This window comes from Zeugodacus cucurbitae, chromosome 5 (assembly GCF_028554725.1).
Source record: "Zeugodacus cucurbitae isolate PBARC_wt_2022May chromosome 5, idZeuCucr1.2, whole genome shotgun sequence".
Lineage (NCBI taxonomy): Eukaryota > Metazoa > Arthropoda > Insecta > Diptera > Tephritidae > Zeugodacus > Zeugodacus cucurbitae.
Window position 1 is genome coordinate 57,794,541 of NC_071670.1, and position 14,184 is coordinate 57,808,724.

At 32.3% G+C, this 14,184-nt stretch overlaps 2 protein-coding genes across 3 annotated transcripts in view; one reads left to right on the top strand and one right to left on the bottom strand.

Moving 5' to 3' along the window:
- Positions 1–14,184, top strand: part of LOC105210035 (DENN domain-containing protein Crag) — a 105,721-nt gene that overhangs the window by 24,596 nt on the left and 66,941 nt on the right. The window lies entirely within an intron of this gene.
- On the bottom strand, positions 4,129–11,576 carry LOC105210032 (uncharacterized). Its single transcript, XM_011180746.3, has 3 exons — positions 10,700–11,576; positions 5,513–5,707; positions 4,129–5,011 (listed from the first exon to the last, which is right to left on the bottom strand). Exons 1-3 carry the CDS (start codon positions 11,420–11,422, stop codon positions 4,673–4,675), a joined length of 1,257 nt encoding a protein of 418 aa, XP_011179048.1. The 5' UTR covers positions 11,423–11,576; the 3' UTR covers positions 4,129–4,672.

Genomic DNA, 14,184 nt, shown 5'->3' on the forward strand with positions numbered 1-14,184 from the left:
CTCTGTAGAATATTTCTTTAAGCGTCTGCTGTCAAACACTGTAAACTGCAGTAGCTGTCAAAATTATTCTGTATTTCTTAAATAAAAAACTCTTGTATTCCAATTATTGATTTATTTAAGCTTAAAAAATTAAAATGAAATATTTAATTTATTCGAGATTTTTGAACATTTTTCAAAATTTTTGATTACAAAAAAACAAGAAAAAACGTTAACTTCAGCTGTACCGAAGCTTATATACCCTTCACAGGTACATTTATTTTAGTAACTGTGTTATATTATTACATTAAGCAGTAATCCATCTCAAATTTCGTGAAGATACCACGTCAAATACGAAAATATTCCATACAAGCCATTTATTCCGATCGTTCCGTTTGTATGGCAGCTATATGCTATAGTGAACCGATCTGAACAATTTTTTCGGAGATTAAATTATTTCTATGAACAATAACTCACACCAAATTTCGTAAAGATATGTAGTAAAATGCGGAAGTTTTCCATACAAGCCCTTGATTCTGATCGTTCAGTTTGTATGACAGCTATATGCTATAGTGAACCGATCTGAACAATTTTTTCGGAGATTAAATTTTGTCTATGAACAATAACTCACACCAAATTTTGTAAAGATATGTAGTAAAATGCGGAAGTTTTCCATACAAGCCCTTGATTCCGATCGTTCAGTTTGTATGGTAGCTATATGATATTGTGGTCCGATATCGACAGTTCCGACAAATGAGCAGCTTCTTGAAGAGAAAATAACATCTGCAAAATTTCAAAACGATATCTTAAAAACTGAAGGACTAGTTCGTATATATACAGACAGACAGACGGACGGACAGACATACAGACAGACGGGCCTCCGACGCTTCCTTTTGGGTGTTACAAACTTCGTGACAAACTTAATATACCCTGTTCAGGGTATAAAAATTTATTGTGGAATGAGGCATGAATGTGTTTCAAATGAAATGGTATTGAAGTGTCTTAAAAAAACAATTAATGAGTAAATGATAATCACAAAAAAAAAAATAATTTAAAATAGTGTCGCAATGGCAAGAACTACGGTAAATGAATAAAAATTCACAAAATGGCGACTGCCATTTTTTTTTGCTTTTTCGAATTATTTTAAATAAGTTCCATCGTTGGAGACGTCTATAAAGAAGACTCTCCAAAGATTTTAAGTAAATCAGATCGTTTTGATAATAATTTAATAATAATAATTTCAAATTGTAACACATTTCTCCAATTAATATAATATTCAATTTTGTTTCGTGATGGAAAACTCATAAATTGTTTACAGAATGACCAACCAGGCGTATGAGTAACATTTAGTTCATTAACAAATGTATTGTAATTCTGTACTCATATTTATGTCTGCATATTTATTTCATGAATAAATTACTATTTTTACAGCGTACTGACCTTTACTACATTTCATTTACATGGACACATACCATAAATATCAATATACATATAAACATAAGTACTTGCGCCGGCTAGCCATTGCAAATGAAATATGCTAATGGTTGCGTGGCGATATGTTGCAATGAATGAATGAAATTTTGAATGAAAATATAAAATCCCAATGCAATTTGTATTATGTGTACAAGAGTGTGCGCAAATTTTAGTTATGAACATATCATATTGCCAATGAAGTAACTTAGATTATATGCATACATATATTTTATATAAATATTATTGAATATTCAAAATTAAAAGCACCTTTATTGGCAATCAAAATAAATTTGAGGAAGTGAGGGCATGCAAAATTCTGCTGTTTTGCGTTTTGTAAAATTTTGGGTTTGAAAAACGGTTTTCGAGATTGCAAGTAAAATATATTAGAATATTGTTAAATAGTATTGAAAAATTAAATAAAATTTTTTCGAAATCTTTACTACTCAAGGTCTGCAACGTGTGCCTTCAAGGCACAAAAATGCTATATGAGCGTTAAAAAGCAAATAATTTGCACTTGCCAATGAAAAGGCACAACAAATATTTATTTATATTACATTATTTAATGCATTGAGAAACAATAAAAATTTTATATATACATATATATATTGTAAATATCACAATTTTCAGCCTTCTAGCTGATATTATCGATGTTTATAGTATCTGCGCTTTTATGGTTTACTTTCATGTTTATATTAACACTGTTGTTGTTCTTTTGTTTTTCGCTTTTGTTGTATTAAAGTATTTTTATAAGGCGCGGAAAACTTAGTGCCTGAAATGTTGAAAGAAAAATCTTCGTGACTTGCATATAAAAACATTTACAGCTGTGGATGCCCAACTCACTGTACATATAATACTATATACATATATATATATATACAAATATATTGTACTAATTGTATATTGTTTTCTGTGGAGCAACAAATGCGTTCGATGGGTTGTTTCTATTTTTTAAGAATTTGCTGGCGCAAGTACGATTTTAAAATATATATGTTTGTTTAAAAAAAATAATGCACATTCTTTGTATATATATATAATTCTTTATATACATATATAAAGTTATATATATACTTTTAATTGAAAGTAAATTAATTTAAAATTGTTGCTGTGTATTTTTAGCTAAGTACATGCGCACTTGTTGAGAACTGTGCTTTTATTGTGGGCGTGAGAAAATGAGAAAAATAATAATATTTTCCGTTTTTTTTTTAATTTTTTAGTAAAAATATACCTCACTAATGTTGACTAGTTAAGCAGTTGAGCATAATTCTTCAATTTTGATTTTCTTAGAAGAGTTCCATAGCTTTCTGACACCTTGAGTGCTTTCTTCAAGTTAAAGATGCCTAAGATTACTACGGAAATATAATGAGGACCCTTTTTATAGAACAAATGGTTACCATATATTGGTATTGCTTTGCTCTGAAGTTCGGATGGTTTATGAGATACAGTAACTACCCAAATAGCTTTCGGGAGAGATAGAGAAAAAATTTATGTTTAATTCAAATACAGATTATGTCAGTTTATCAAGCGGTTTTGGAATAGAACATCGAACATGTTTCGGTAACTGCTCTTTTGGTATAAATGTTGTTGTAGCTGTTGTAAACATTTCCCAAATAATATTGAAGAATACTGTCGGAGTCACAATCCTTAGGTTTAATCCACCAATCACGCTATGCGTGGACAAAATTATTTGATTAAATTCCTTATACTCCTGACGGATCTCTAAGACCCTTATGATACGACAAAGCGCTTGGACTCTATTATAAAGTTCATTAAGTCGGCTAGTGTCGATTCAAGTCACTTCACTGGATATCTTCCTATCGAGGTGCTTTAACATAAGTCAGGCGAAAGCTGGACATTGAAGGAGGAAGTGCTTGGGTGATTCCTCTTCGCCTTCCTCCAAACAGCTTTGGCAACTAGCGTCTGGCCAATGATTGCGGACAGATGAGACTTGCAACGCGACAGCAACTGGAAAAACCGGCCAGAAAGACCTCGTTACTGCACAGATGCTGGTTGTTCTCCAGCGTTTGGCGAGCTCACTCGAAGTCAGTGTGCTTAGTCAGTGTCCAGCGCTTTTGCGCATGCGGCCCACGTACTACCCACACGACTCCACTCCGGCGTCAATGTTGCTAGAGTATCTTCTCTTGCAAGTTGATCCACTTTATAGTTTCCAGCGATTCCGCGGTGACCGGGTACCCACACAAGTCGGATTGCACTACTTGATCTTATCTCTTTTAGTAGGGACCAAAATCAACTTTTATTGATTTCTCGATATTTTTTGCAATATTCTACGAGATATTAGAAAGAAGTTTTTTGATGTTTCTTTGATAGGAGTTTAAACCCACGGTTCACATTTGTTAAAAAAGAATCTGCAAATGACCGAAATTTAGAGTTTTTGTTTAAAGGTTTGTCCATATGAGAATAAAAAAATTGATATTGGACGGGATTTAAGATTCTGACCTTTAGCTATTACACTACGGTGACCACCCAAAAAATTTGGTCTAAAATTATTTATAAAAACATATACATATATGTATACTATTTATAAAAAAAAATATTTTTGAGTATATTCAATCCTAAAAAACACTTCATATACTGTATTAAAAAAATACAAATACATAAGCAAATTTTATATAAAAAATTTAAATTTTATTTAAAGAGTGTTTTTTTTTTTAATATAGAGCATGTAAACATTATACATAGACTTAATGAGTATTACTAAATTAGCATTACGTCTAAAATTAAAAAAATAAATATTTTTTTACAAAATTATGTACATGAGTGCGTAGAAAAATAGCATAAAAGTGTATAGAGCGCAAGACAGCCATGAGAAGAGTCATAAAAAGGACGGATTATTATAAAGTACAAAGTAAATTCGATTTTCACACAAAGGAGATATAAATAGTTTTAAATATTTACTTGTTTTTGTTTGTTTAAACTTACATACAAAATAGTTTTTGTGTTTATCCAAATAAAAACGGCATAATTATGAAGTAATTAATGAAAAGGATACATATATAATTACATACTATTTAAGGCAAAACGCAGTGTAAACACACTATTTTTGAAACATACCGCCAATATTTTCAATAACATCGTTTCCTGTCGTACAAACGTTTTGCACATTTCCTGTTTATATCAGTTTTCTTTTGTGTGTTTGAGTGTGTGTTGTTATTGTATATGTGTATTGTGTTGAAAATGTAGTACCGTTATGTTTTACGTTTCACTACTACGGCGCTGAACCGGTACGTATCGGTGGATGCGGCAGCACCAATGCATCCATGCGCTCCAACCGCTTCTTCTTGGACTCGACAACAATTTGTGATGGCGCCGCTGCTGTGACGGCGATCGTTAGCAGATTCGCTGACGGCTGCAATGCCGGCGTACGCGTACCGAATAGTTTCTCACGAAAACTGGGACGATGACCCAAACGATTTAGTTTGGCCGCTTTCTCTTTCTTCTCTTTCTCCTTCCGTTGTGCTTCCTCTTGCTTTTTCTTTCTGAGCAATCGCGCCTTTTCGGCCAATTCGATTTTGTTGCGTTCCATTACTTCTTCCACGTGTTTCTCCTGAAATGAAATGAAGAAAATTATTATGTTAATAAAATGCAGAAAATAATATTAACAATAATAATGAAAAATATTTTAAAAATTAATGGGAGAAATTGAAAAATTTACTTTGATACTAAAATTGGCTAAATAAAGTTTCTTCGGAGGTGTTTGAACTTTTTTCGCATTAAAAAAAAAATTAACTAAAAGTGTTTGTTTTTAAAATCATTAAAAAAAAATGATATTGAAAATTCTTTGTTTTCTAATTTCATGTGTATTCTTCATTATTTAAATATTATATATCGCCAAAATCAATGTTTGAGATATCTTAAAAAGTAAGAGAATTTTCACTATGTTCCAGAATTGAATATGATTTGATGCCACAAATGACGAAATCGGGTATTTCTTTGCCTCTTATAACCACCATAACCATATTTTTTGTTATTGTTGGCTGATATATAGACTAAAATGCGATTTCGAATTGTATATAATACTCGATTGTATTTAAATCCTAATACTTACATATAAAACTTGACGTTGCTTATCGCGTTTCGCAAGCAACACCACCCAGCCGCCATAGGACACCATAATTATCGCCGGCACCAGTATGCCCGCCAGGCCATTTGCTTTCTTTAACCACATATTATAGAGTCCCACAAATATAACCAGAAATGCTACAATGACTGCTATGAGACGTCCATTCGCTTTACGCTCTTCCTGTAATTAAAAAAAAAATAATTTTTAAATTAAAATTTTCAAATTTGATAATCTGAAATATTTATTATTGGTAAATTGTATATATAATTAAAATATAGATTTTTAAGTGACTTATAGTTGAAATTCATTGTCGTATTATTTATACCAGTTGTTTGTTCGATTAACCACTCTCTACTTATTGCCTATTCGAATAAAACTATTATGATTATTTGAGGTCGTAAAGACTTGTACTCTATACATCTCTCGGTTCATATTAGACAGGTTTTTTCAGCTTACTATATCCTATGGTTCCATATTAGTTAGTATATAGATCTGTTTAGAGTTGTCCTAGGGTTATAATATCTAAAATACATATATCTATTAGCTATAGGCAAATGGGTTACTTGGTTGACCAGCATTCAGTTGGTTGTAAGCTCGAAATCTGGTTGCGAGAATCAGAAGTATCTCAAAGAACATATTGTAGATCTAAATTTTGCTCTTTAGATTCGGGATTAACGAAGTAGATGTTCCAAGGTTCATTGTCATCGCTGCCTACTTGATTTTTCAGAAGATAAAGCTAATTAAGAGCTTCAAGAAATAATTTTGGAATCACCGAATACACGATTAAAAAAATGAGTGTTTTGTATCAATAATTCAAAAAAACACACCCTGCTTTTTTGCAATCAGGAAGTTAAAGAAACCATAGGCGAAATGGAAACCCATTAAATAACCATTAATTTCATTTGTTGAATGCCACATGCGGTCATTGATTTTCGCTGCCTGCTAGTTATTGAATGCGTATAAACAAATATAAAAGTACGGAGCATTTTAAAATCGCTGAAAACCGACTAAATGGTGACTAATCACCCACATCAATTGCACACGTAACCCAATCAGTATTACAAAGAAATTATTTAGTGTTTAAAAATGTGTGCTTGGTGATAGAAGTTATGAATAGGCCACTAGTTCTTCTAGCCAAGCGCAGTATTGGCTACCGTGTATCGGACATGAATCATGCAAATCTATGCTACTATACTCACGCCAGTTTCACACATTTTATAGCTTCAGTTTAATGGATAAATAAAAAATTGAAAATTTATAAATATTTTCGGAAATTACTTAGGATGGGAATGACTCAGAAATTATTAAATGTATTACTTTTAGCTGGTAGACTAGTATGTATGAAGTATCGAAAATATGCTGTTGTTGTATGTGCTTAACCTCGGAAATTTTACAAAAGATCCTATCTCGATTTAGTCGTTTTATAATTTAAGGCGAGTTCATGCTTGTTTTTTGATTGCAATATTTAATTGATTTTTGAAATACAGTGGAACTTTTCACCATAATCCACAAAAAAACTTCTAGTTAGAGAGACTTCCGAGTTACAGAAGGTAATTTCTATGAATTTTGACTTCTATTGCCAATTCAATAGCTCGAATTATGGAGAACTTCGAGTTAGAGCAGTTCGAGTTATGGAAGTTCAACCGTATTATTTTACATGGTAAATAGTTATTTGATAAAAATCCATACAATACTTTTTTGGGAAAATTCTATTTAATAGAGTTGCCAACTGCGTTTAATAAAAATTAGTTGAAGATAAATAATAAAATTTAATAAAAAATTGGCATATGCCGTATTTTTCAAAATTTTCAAGCATTTTTTTGAATAGGGTTGCCACATTAATTAATATTTAATTTAATTAAATAATAAAATTTAAACAAATAATTTTAAGCAAAATAATTTATGGTAAATATAGACACTTTCAGGAATAATTTTGGGGTTGCCACATTATTGAACTTTTAGTTGGTTATAATCCGCAAAATTCAACGGAAGAATATTATTATGAAATAAATGATATTTCAAGATATTATTAAACATTTTTTTGATGTTGCCACCTAATTTGAAATATAAAAAATAATAATTTGAAATAATAATTTGAAATGTGCAATAACGTATAATTTTGAAAGGACTAAAAATTAATAGTCAAAGCTTTATGGTAAATATAGATAGTTTCAAGAATAATTTTGAATAGGGTTGCCACATTATTTTACTTTTAGTTTGTTATAATCCACAAAATTCAACAAAAGAATATTATTATGAAATAAATGAGAATTAAAGATATTACTAAAAAATATTTTTTGATGTTGCCACCTAATTTGAAATATAAAATATATTAATTTGAAATTTTGCAGCAATGTTTAGTTTTTAAAGTATTAAACATTACTTTTCAAAGCTTGGAGTTTTTGAAAATATTTTTTTTCTACTGAATTTTTTTAAAAAGAATTCAAATAAAGAGTATTCGTAAGAGTTGGATACTTTTTAGCTCGGAGAAAATAATAGTATAGCTGGAATGGAGCTCAGGTGAATTCAATGGAACGAATATAGTACGTGTGCCTTAAAATGTATCGTCTCTTCATTCGACATATAAAAGCTAATATGAAAATTTTGTTCGAATATTCGGTGAATTTCCGACACGTACGAATTTTGTATCAGACAAATTACATTTCTTTGTAAAAACTTTTCCCACTAAATATTTTATGTGCTAGTTCAAGGGAAACCTATAACACAGCATACTATAAACAAATATAATATGCATATATGTCTGATCATGTATGTATGTAGAATAAATAATTAAAAATCGATTTACCCATAAAAGCCGTGAGGAGACGTAAATAATAACGAGCTCTTTTCTGATTGATGAAGAAGGTCATATTTAAATCGTTTCCAGCAACAATGTCAAAAACACATCAACAACAATTACACATGGAAATGGAATTGTAAAAATATATATCCATCTCATATATACAGATCATACATATTTATTCCACGTGCATATGTATATGAAAAGATACTTAAATTTTTCAAAAAAACAATTTTTACGCAGAATTTTAGAAATCGCACTAATTTAATTATCTGCACGCGGTACAAAATACATACATAAAACGGTAAAATGATCGAAATGTGAAGCGTAACAACGCAGTAGAGGTACACATGTATAATTGTAGGTTTGCCGTTTTTCATGCTTTACTGCTTCACTTTCATTATCATAAAACAATGATTTATTATTTAAATCGAATTCCCCATTATATACACACACACACCGTTGTTGATGTTATTGATGCGCTCATACTAAATTTATGGCTTACGAAAATAGGTATTTTATTCTCTATATGTATCTAGTACAGTTGTTGGAAAAGAAAACAACAACATTGCAAGCAAATCAATTGAGTTTTCAATAACTGACAGCTTGCATATCTTAATCTTAGCGTTTTTGACTGGTCCATCATTTTGAAATCCTCCAGACATGTGAGTGCTATTTATTTACTGTATGAAATGATATAGTGCGAGCGATGTCTAGCATGTGTACATATGTATATATAAATAGATAATAGGTATTATAATTTGTTCGTCTGTTCATACGTACTCGTGGCCAGTACTTCATATAGCTGAGCAAGCGTTTAGAATATTAATTTTAGCAGAGTCTCTTAATATTTGGAAAAATAACAACATTTGTTATTACATGGATATACATATGTACATGTAGGTGTATATATATAGATATTTTCAATATTTACACTCGTGCATCCGCACATTTTTATACCGGATGGGCGCTGATTTTCATAATTAGCACCTTTGATCTATAAATTGTGAAATCGGCGTGGCTGCAAACGAATGTTGTTGTTGTATTAATAGATATTATAGTCTGTAGAAGTTGATCAAGCGAATCCAGCAGCATTGCTTGCCAATTTACTTAGATCACTTAGAGTGTAAATCTCTAAACTCTTCAATTATTTTCTTTTTTACTTTCTCAAAGTCTAATAGAACCCATATAGTATTCTCCAAGACCGTTCCCTGATCAGTTGAGTCTATGTGACAGGAACGTACATGAACTTATGCCCACAATTGATAGAGCTGAGATAGTAGTAACCTCAAGAGGTCGGTTGGGTTGTATCGTGCATGAAACATTGTGCTTAAGAATGCTGTCGACACAACAGGAGTGTCTTTGCTCACACCACTTCACAACAGTCTTTAAATCTGTTTAACTGCAATAAGATGCAGTTTCTGCATCATACATGCCTGTCGACGTGGAAACATGGATCTACTGGTACACACCAGAGGCCAAGGAACTGTCGAAACAGCTTAGAAGGACGACACAACTATCCAATCGGCCGTAAGAGTGATGGTCTCTATTTTGTGAGATTCACAAGGTGTGATCTACATTGACTAACTGGAGAAGAGCGAAACGGGCACAAGTACTAAGCACTTATAGGACTGTCTTCTTAGTTCGTAGTCCTAAATTTCACTTAGAGCATTTTCTTTCAGTTTGATGTGGAACTATTTGGCTAATAGCTTTCCAAGTTTTTCCTTTGTGTGTGTGGCATAATTTTTTCAGGGACTCCCTAGCCAAATTTTTTTCAAAAGTAATGATATAAAGTTACTACATAATACCGAGACATCCTTTTTGCAAAATTATACTCTATTCAGTCTTTTTATGGCTCACAACCGCTATTTCTCGAGGTACAACTTCGACTAAACTAATGGTGATCTTTATCTCAGCACACTTTCCAATGACTAGTGGTATTTTCGGTCCTATCCTCCCGTAAGAAGACGAACTTTTTATCTGTGTCATCCATATTCGGTACCCTATCCCTAAGATTAGCTAACCTCACACTTGATAAGTACATCTCTTAGATCTTAGTACACCTCAGCACACATCGGCTCTATCTCAATATCCGTAAGAAGACGAACTTTTTATCTGTGTCATCCATATTCGGTACCCTATCCTTAAGTTTAGCTAACCTCACACTTCATAAGTACATCTCTTAGATAGACTAGAGTCTCAAAAGATTAAAACGAGTATAAAAAACTTTAAAGCGATTTCTTGACCCATTTCTATCTATCCTACGACAATTAAGGGGTTGTTTCTTCATATTGCTATACACGTATACTCTCTTTATGAAAAGACTTTGAAATCCACTTAATTCATTAACCCAACTTAATTTAAAAACTCACTCGATTTTTGTTTTCAAGTAACTCTTTTAGATTCTCCTCGATGATCTCCTCATCTGTCATCGATTCCAAACTTTTCTTCGCATGCGTGCTGCCTGCTGTGCTGCCGCTTGGAATGTCTGTCGTTGAGATCGTTTCACTTCGCAATGTCGCCTTGGAGTCACACTTATGCAGCGGTTTGCCCAAATTGTTACTTTTCAATGTGCTGTTCGACGCGTGACGCGGCAAAGTGCCCGAAAGTGATTTCAAATCATTCTTTGAATCAGCGCTGCGTAAAGTCGATTTCGAATCGGCTTTAATAAGAATTCTATGATCGCTTCTCAGCGAAGTTTTCGATTCGGCCTTCGAGAGCGTTGAATGTATGGGTACACCATTTTTTATATCTGATCTTCGTCGATGTTTTGTATCGTTTTTAATTTGTATAACAAAATCATTATTTGTGTCGTTAACGGTTAAGATTTTTGAAATGTGTTTGGGATCACTTTTGGCGACAATTTCATTAAAATGCTTTACACCATTTTTTGGTAGAGTTTTGGGTAGTGTTCTACTATGCGAATGATGTGTGGGCACTATAACGGTATGTATATTATTTTGAAAGCGCACACGATCCTTTGACAGATTATCACGTTTTTGCGCAAGTATATCATGTTTCGCATTATTATATGGTTTCACTAAGTTACCGTTATTTTTCTCATTTTTCACCTCGAATTTGATGTGTCCAGTCATTGTTTTTTTGTTTAAAGAAATATTTTTTTTAATTTTTTTTTTTAATTAATTTACAAAAATAAAGAAAACAATTCAGTTAAAAATTTATAATCGCTACACAATCCGTTTTTCAAAAATGTGTATTGTACGCGCCGCTTACTAAATTGCTACTGAAATCTTTTCGAGATTTCCAAACGAAAAGTGCCGATCTTTCGCTAATTTGCACACTTTCTCGTGTACAGCTTCGGCTTTTGTTTTTTTCTTATTTCACTCTCCTTTAACACTTGGCGAATTTCGCACGGCAAAAAACTTTTGTAAACAAAACTGGTGAGAAAATCGAAAAAAAATTTCGAAAAATTAAAAAAAAAATTTTCGAAAAAAACAAAAAAATTAAAAAAAAATCGGAAAAAATATAAAAACAATCGAAAATTTTAAGAAAACATTGCAAGCGCTCACTGGCATATCACACTCGTCTATATTCAATGGAGGAGTCCATGAAATTCGCTTGTTTGTTTACCTTTCAATAAATTAACCAAAGAGGGATCGGCTGTGCGATCGTCGCCGAACAGTACATACACTTATATAGTACGTATGTATGCTTTGCTTGTTGTTGCTACTAATTGGCATTCAATGGCAATTTGCGAAGCAGCGGGTGTCGTTTATGCTTTTAAGTGCTCGTCGCTGCCACATGCATGTGTGTGTTTAGCAAAGCATGTGCAGATTTATTTACAAATAAACATGAATGCGTGCATGTGCCTGCGTGTGCACAAGTGCGTATACGCAACCAAAACAGCGTTGTAATACAAGAATTTGAAATCAGTGGGCATACTGCTACGCACGATTTCCTTTTTTTATAAAGTATAGCATTACTTTTTAGTTTGTGGCAGTTTAATCAATGAAACATTGCCTACAGCTGATTATATGTAATATATAGTTTAAGTAAATGTACATATATGTACAGTGTTGGGCAGCTAAATGTTACCACAAAATTTTATTATCTATTTTTTAGCTGATTTTTTACTATATTGTAAAAATATTTTTATAGATACACAAGCTTATTTCATAATATACAACTATTTTTTTTCTCATCATTTCATTATATTCTTTCAAATTTTTTTTATAATTATATTCGAAATTAGTTAAAGTTTTTATATTATGTTTTTATAGACTTGTAATACAGTTCAATTTGTTCATAAAATCTCCAACTTAAAAAAAAATCAAACATTTTAACAATAATTTAAATTGATTTTATTTATACTTTTATAATTGATTTTTTGATATTTTTTAACATATCGAAAGACATATTCTTGAAAAAATATATAATACATATAACAAATCTTTTGAAACTGATATACAATTGAACTTCCTTAAGTCGAATCACCATAACCCACAAAAAAACTTCGAGATAGAGAGACTTCGGAGTTACAGAAGGTAATTTGTATGACTTCTATTGCCAATTCAAGAGTTCGAGTTATGGATGTTCAACTGTGTGTATATTTATTAAGAAGCTATAGCAGTGGAATCCACTAAAAATATACGATTTTCGAGATTTTTTTAACAGGAAGTACTCGAAACAAAAAATATATATAAAAGTGTATTGAAATTGAAGGTATTTCATATATTAGGTTATCAAATATCTCCCTTCCGCTTTTTTTGCTCTTTATTCAATGCTTTATAAAAAGTGTTAGAATTAAGCGTGGGAGCAGCTCATAGTGGGTGATTCCCTTCCGATCCCACCAAACACACCGCAAAACCTTCCTGGCCGTCACTCCCGGCTTGGTCACTGTTTGGGACGATTCACCGGCCTTTGACCACGACCGTTTTCGCTTGATATTGTCGCATGTGTCCGCTTCAAAAATGAGTCGAGTTCGTACGGTTTCAGCAGCATATCGCAGGCATTGATTCGGCCCAGAATGTTTTTTTTTCGTAAAATTGTGCGGCACCCAAACATCAAGCTTTTTTGTGTATCCAGCCTTCTGCAGATGGCTTGAAAAGGTTCGGTGACTTACTCCCATCTCCTGGGCGATGTCACGAGAAGCCACATGTCGGTCTAACTCGATGTTTTCCATGTTTTGAACGGTATTCGTCGTCACAGGTCTTGCGCCGGCTGGATTATCCATGGTATCGTTTTCACCCGCTCTGAATCTTCGAAACCATTCCTCCGCAGTTCGAAGTGATAGAATAGCATCCCCAAAACTCCATTAATCTCTCGGAACGCTTCTCTAGCGAATTTCGGCGTTAGTGAACTCCATGTTTACACGTCTATAACTGTTGAACGCAATATCCAAACTAACCATGCATAGCGTGGTTTTGTAGGTTATGTTAAGACATTTCAAAGATGTACAGTACTGCCAGATACGGCTCTGTAGCGATTTATACATAACCGCGATATTCAAAAAACAAAATGGCGGAAGGGAGATATTTGCCAACGTAATACAAGCACCTACGAGTTTTGAAAAATATCAATAATTAATTGTTACACTGCTACATTAAGGTGTTTACATTAGATTTGGAATGCGATTTATTTTCACATTTACCCATAGCATGCCTAGTCTCTCTCTATTCATCGCTCAGTTTTCATCAAGTTTTACTGGTTATTAGCTGAACATCTAATCCGAGTCCACGCCGAGATTGAAAAATATTTCAAATCTTATTTAGTTTAAAGCATTTATTATACAAATCAAAACCATTATTAAATATTTTAGTAAGAATAAGGTTAGGGTTTCCATTTAAAAAAAAAAAAATATTTTAATACTAAGGTGAAAGAACTATAATATTTTTGT

Excerpts from the sequence above, each read along its gene's own strand:
- LOC105210032 (XM_011180746.3), bottom strand. The coding sequence starts at position 11,422 with ATGACTGGACACATCAAATTCGAGGTGAAAAATGAGAAAAATAACGGT. Across the intron at positions 5,708-10,699 it reads TACTTGAAAACAAAAATCGA|GAAGAGCGTAAAGCGAATGG; the intron begins GTGAGTTTTTAA and ends TTTTAATTACAG. Across the intron at positions 5,012-5,512 it reads AGCAACGTCAAGTTTTATAT|GAGAAACACGTGGAAGAAGT; the intron begins GTAAGTATTAGG and ends ATTTCATTTCAG.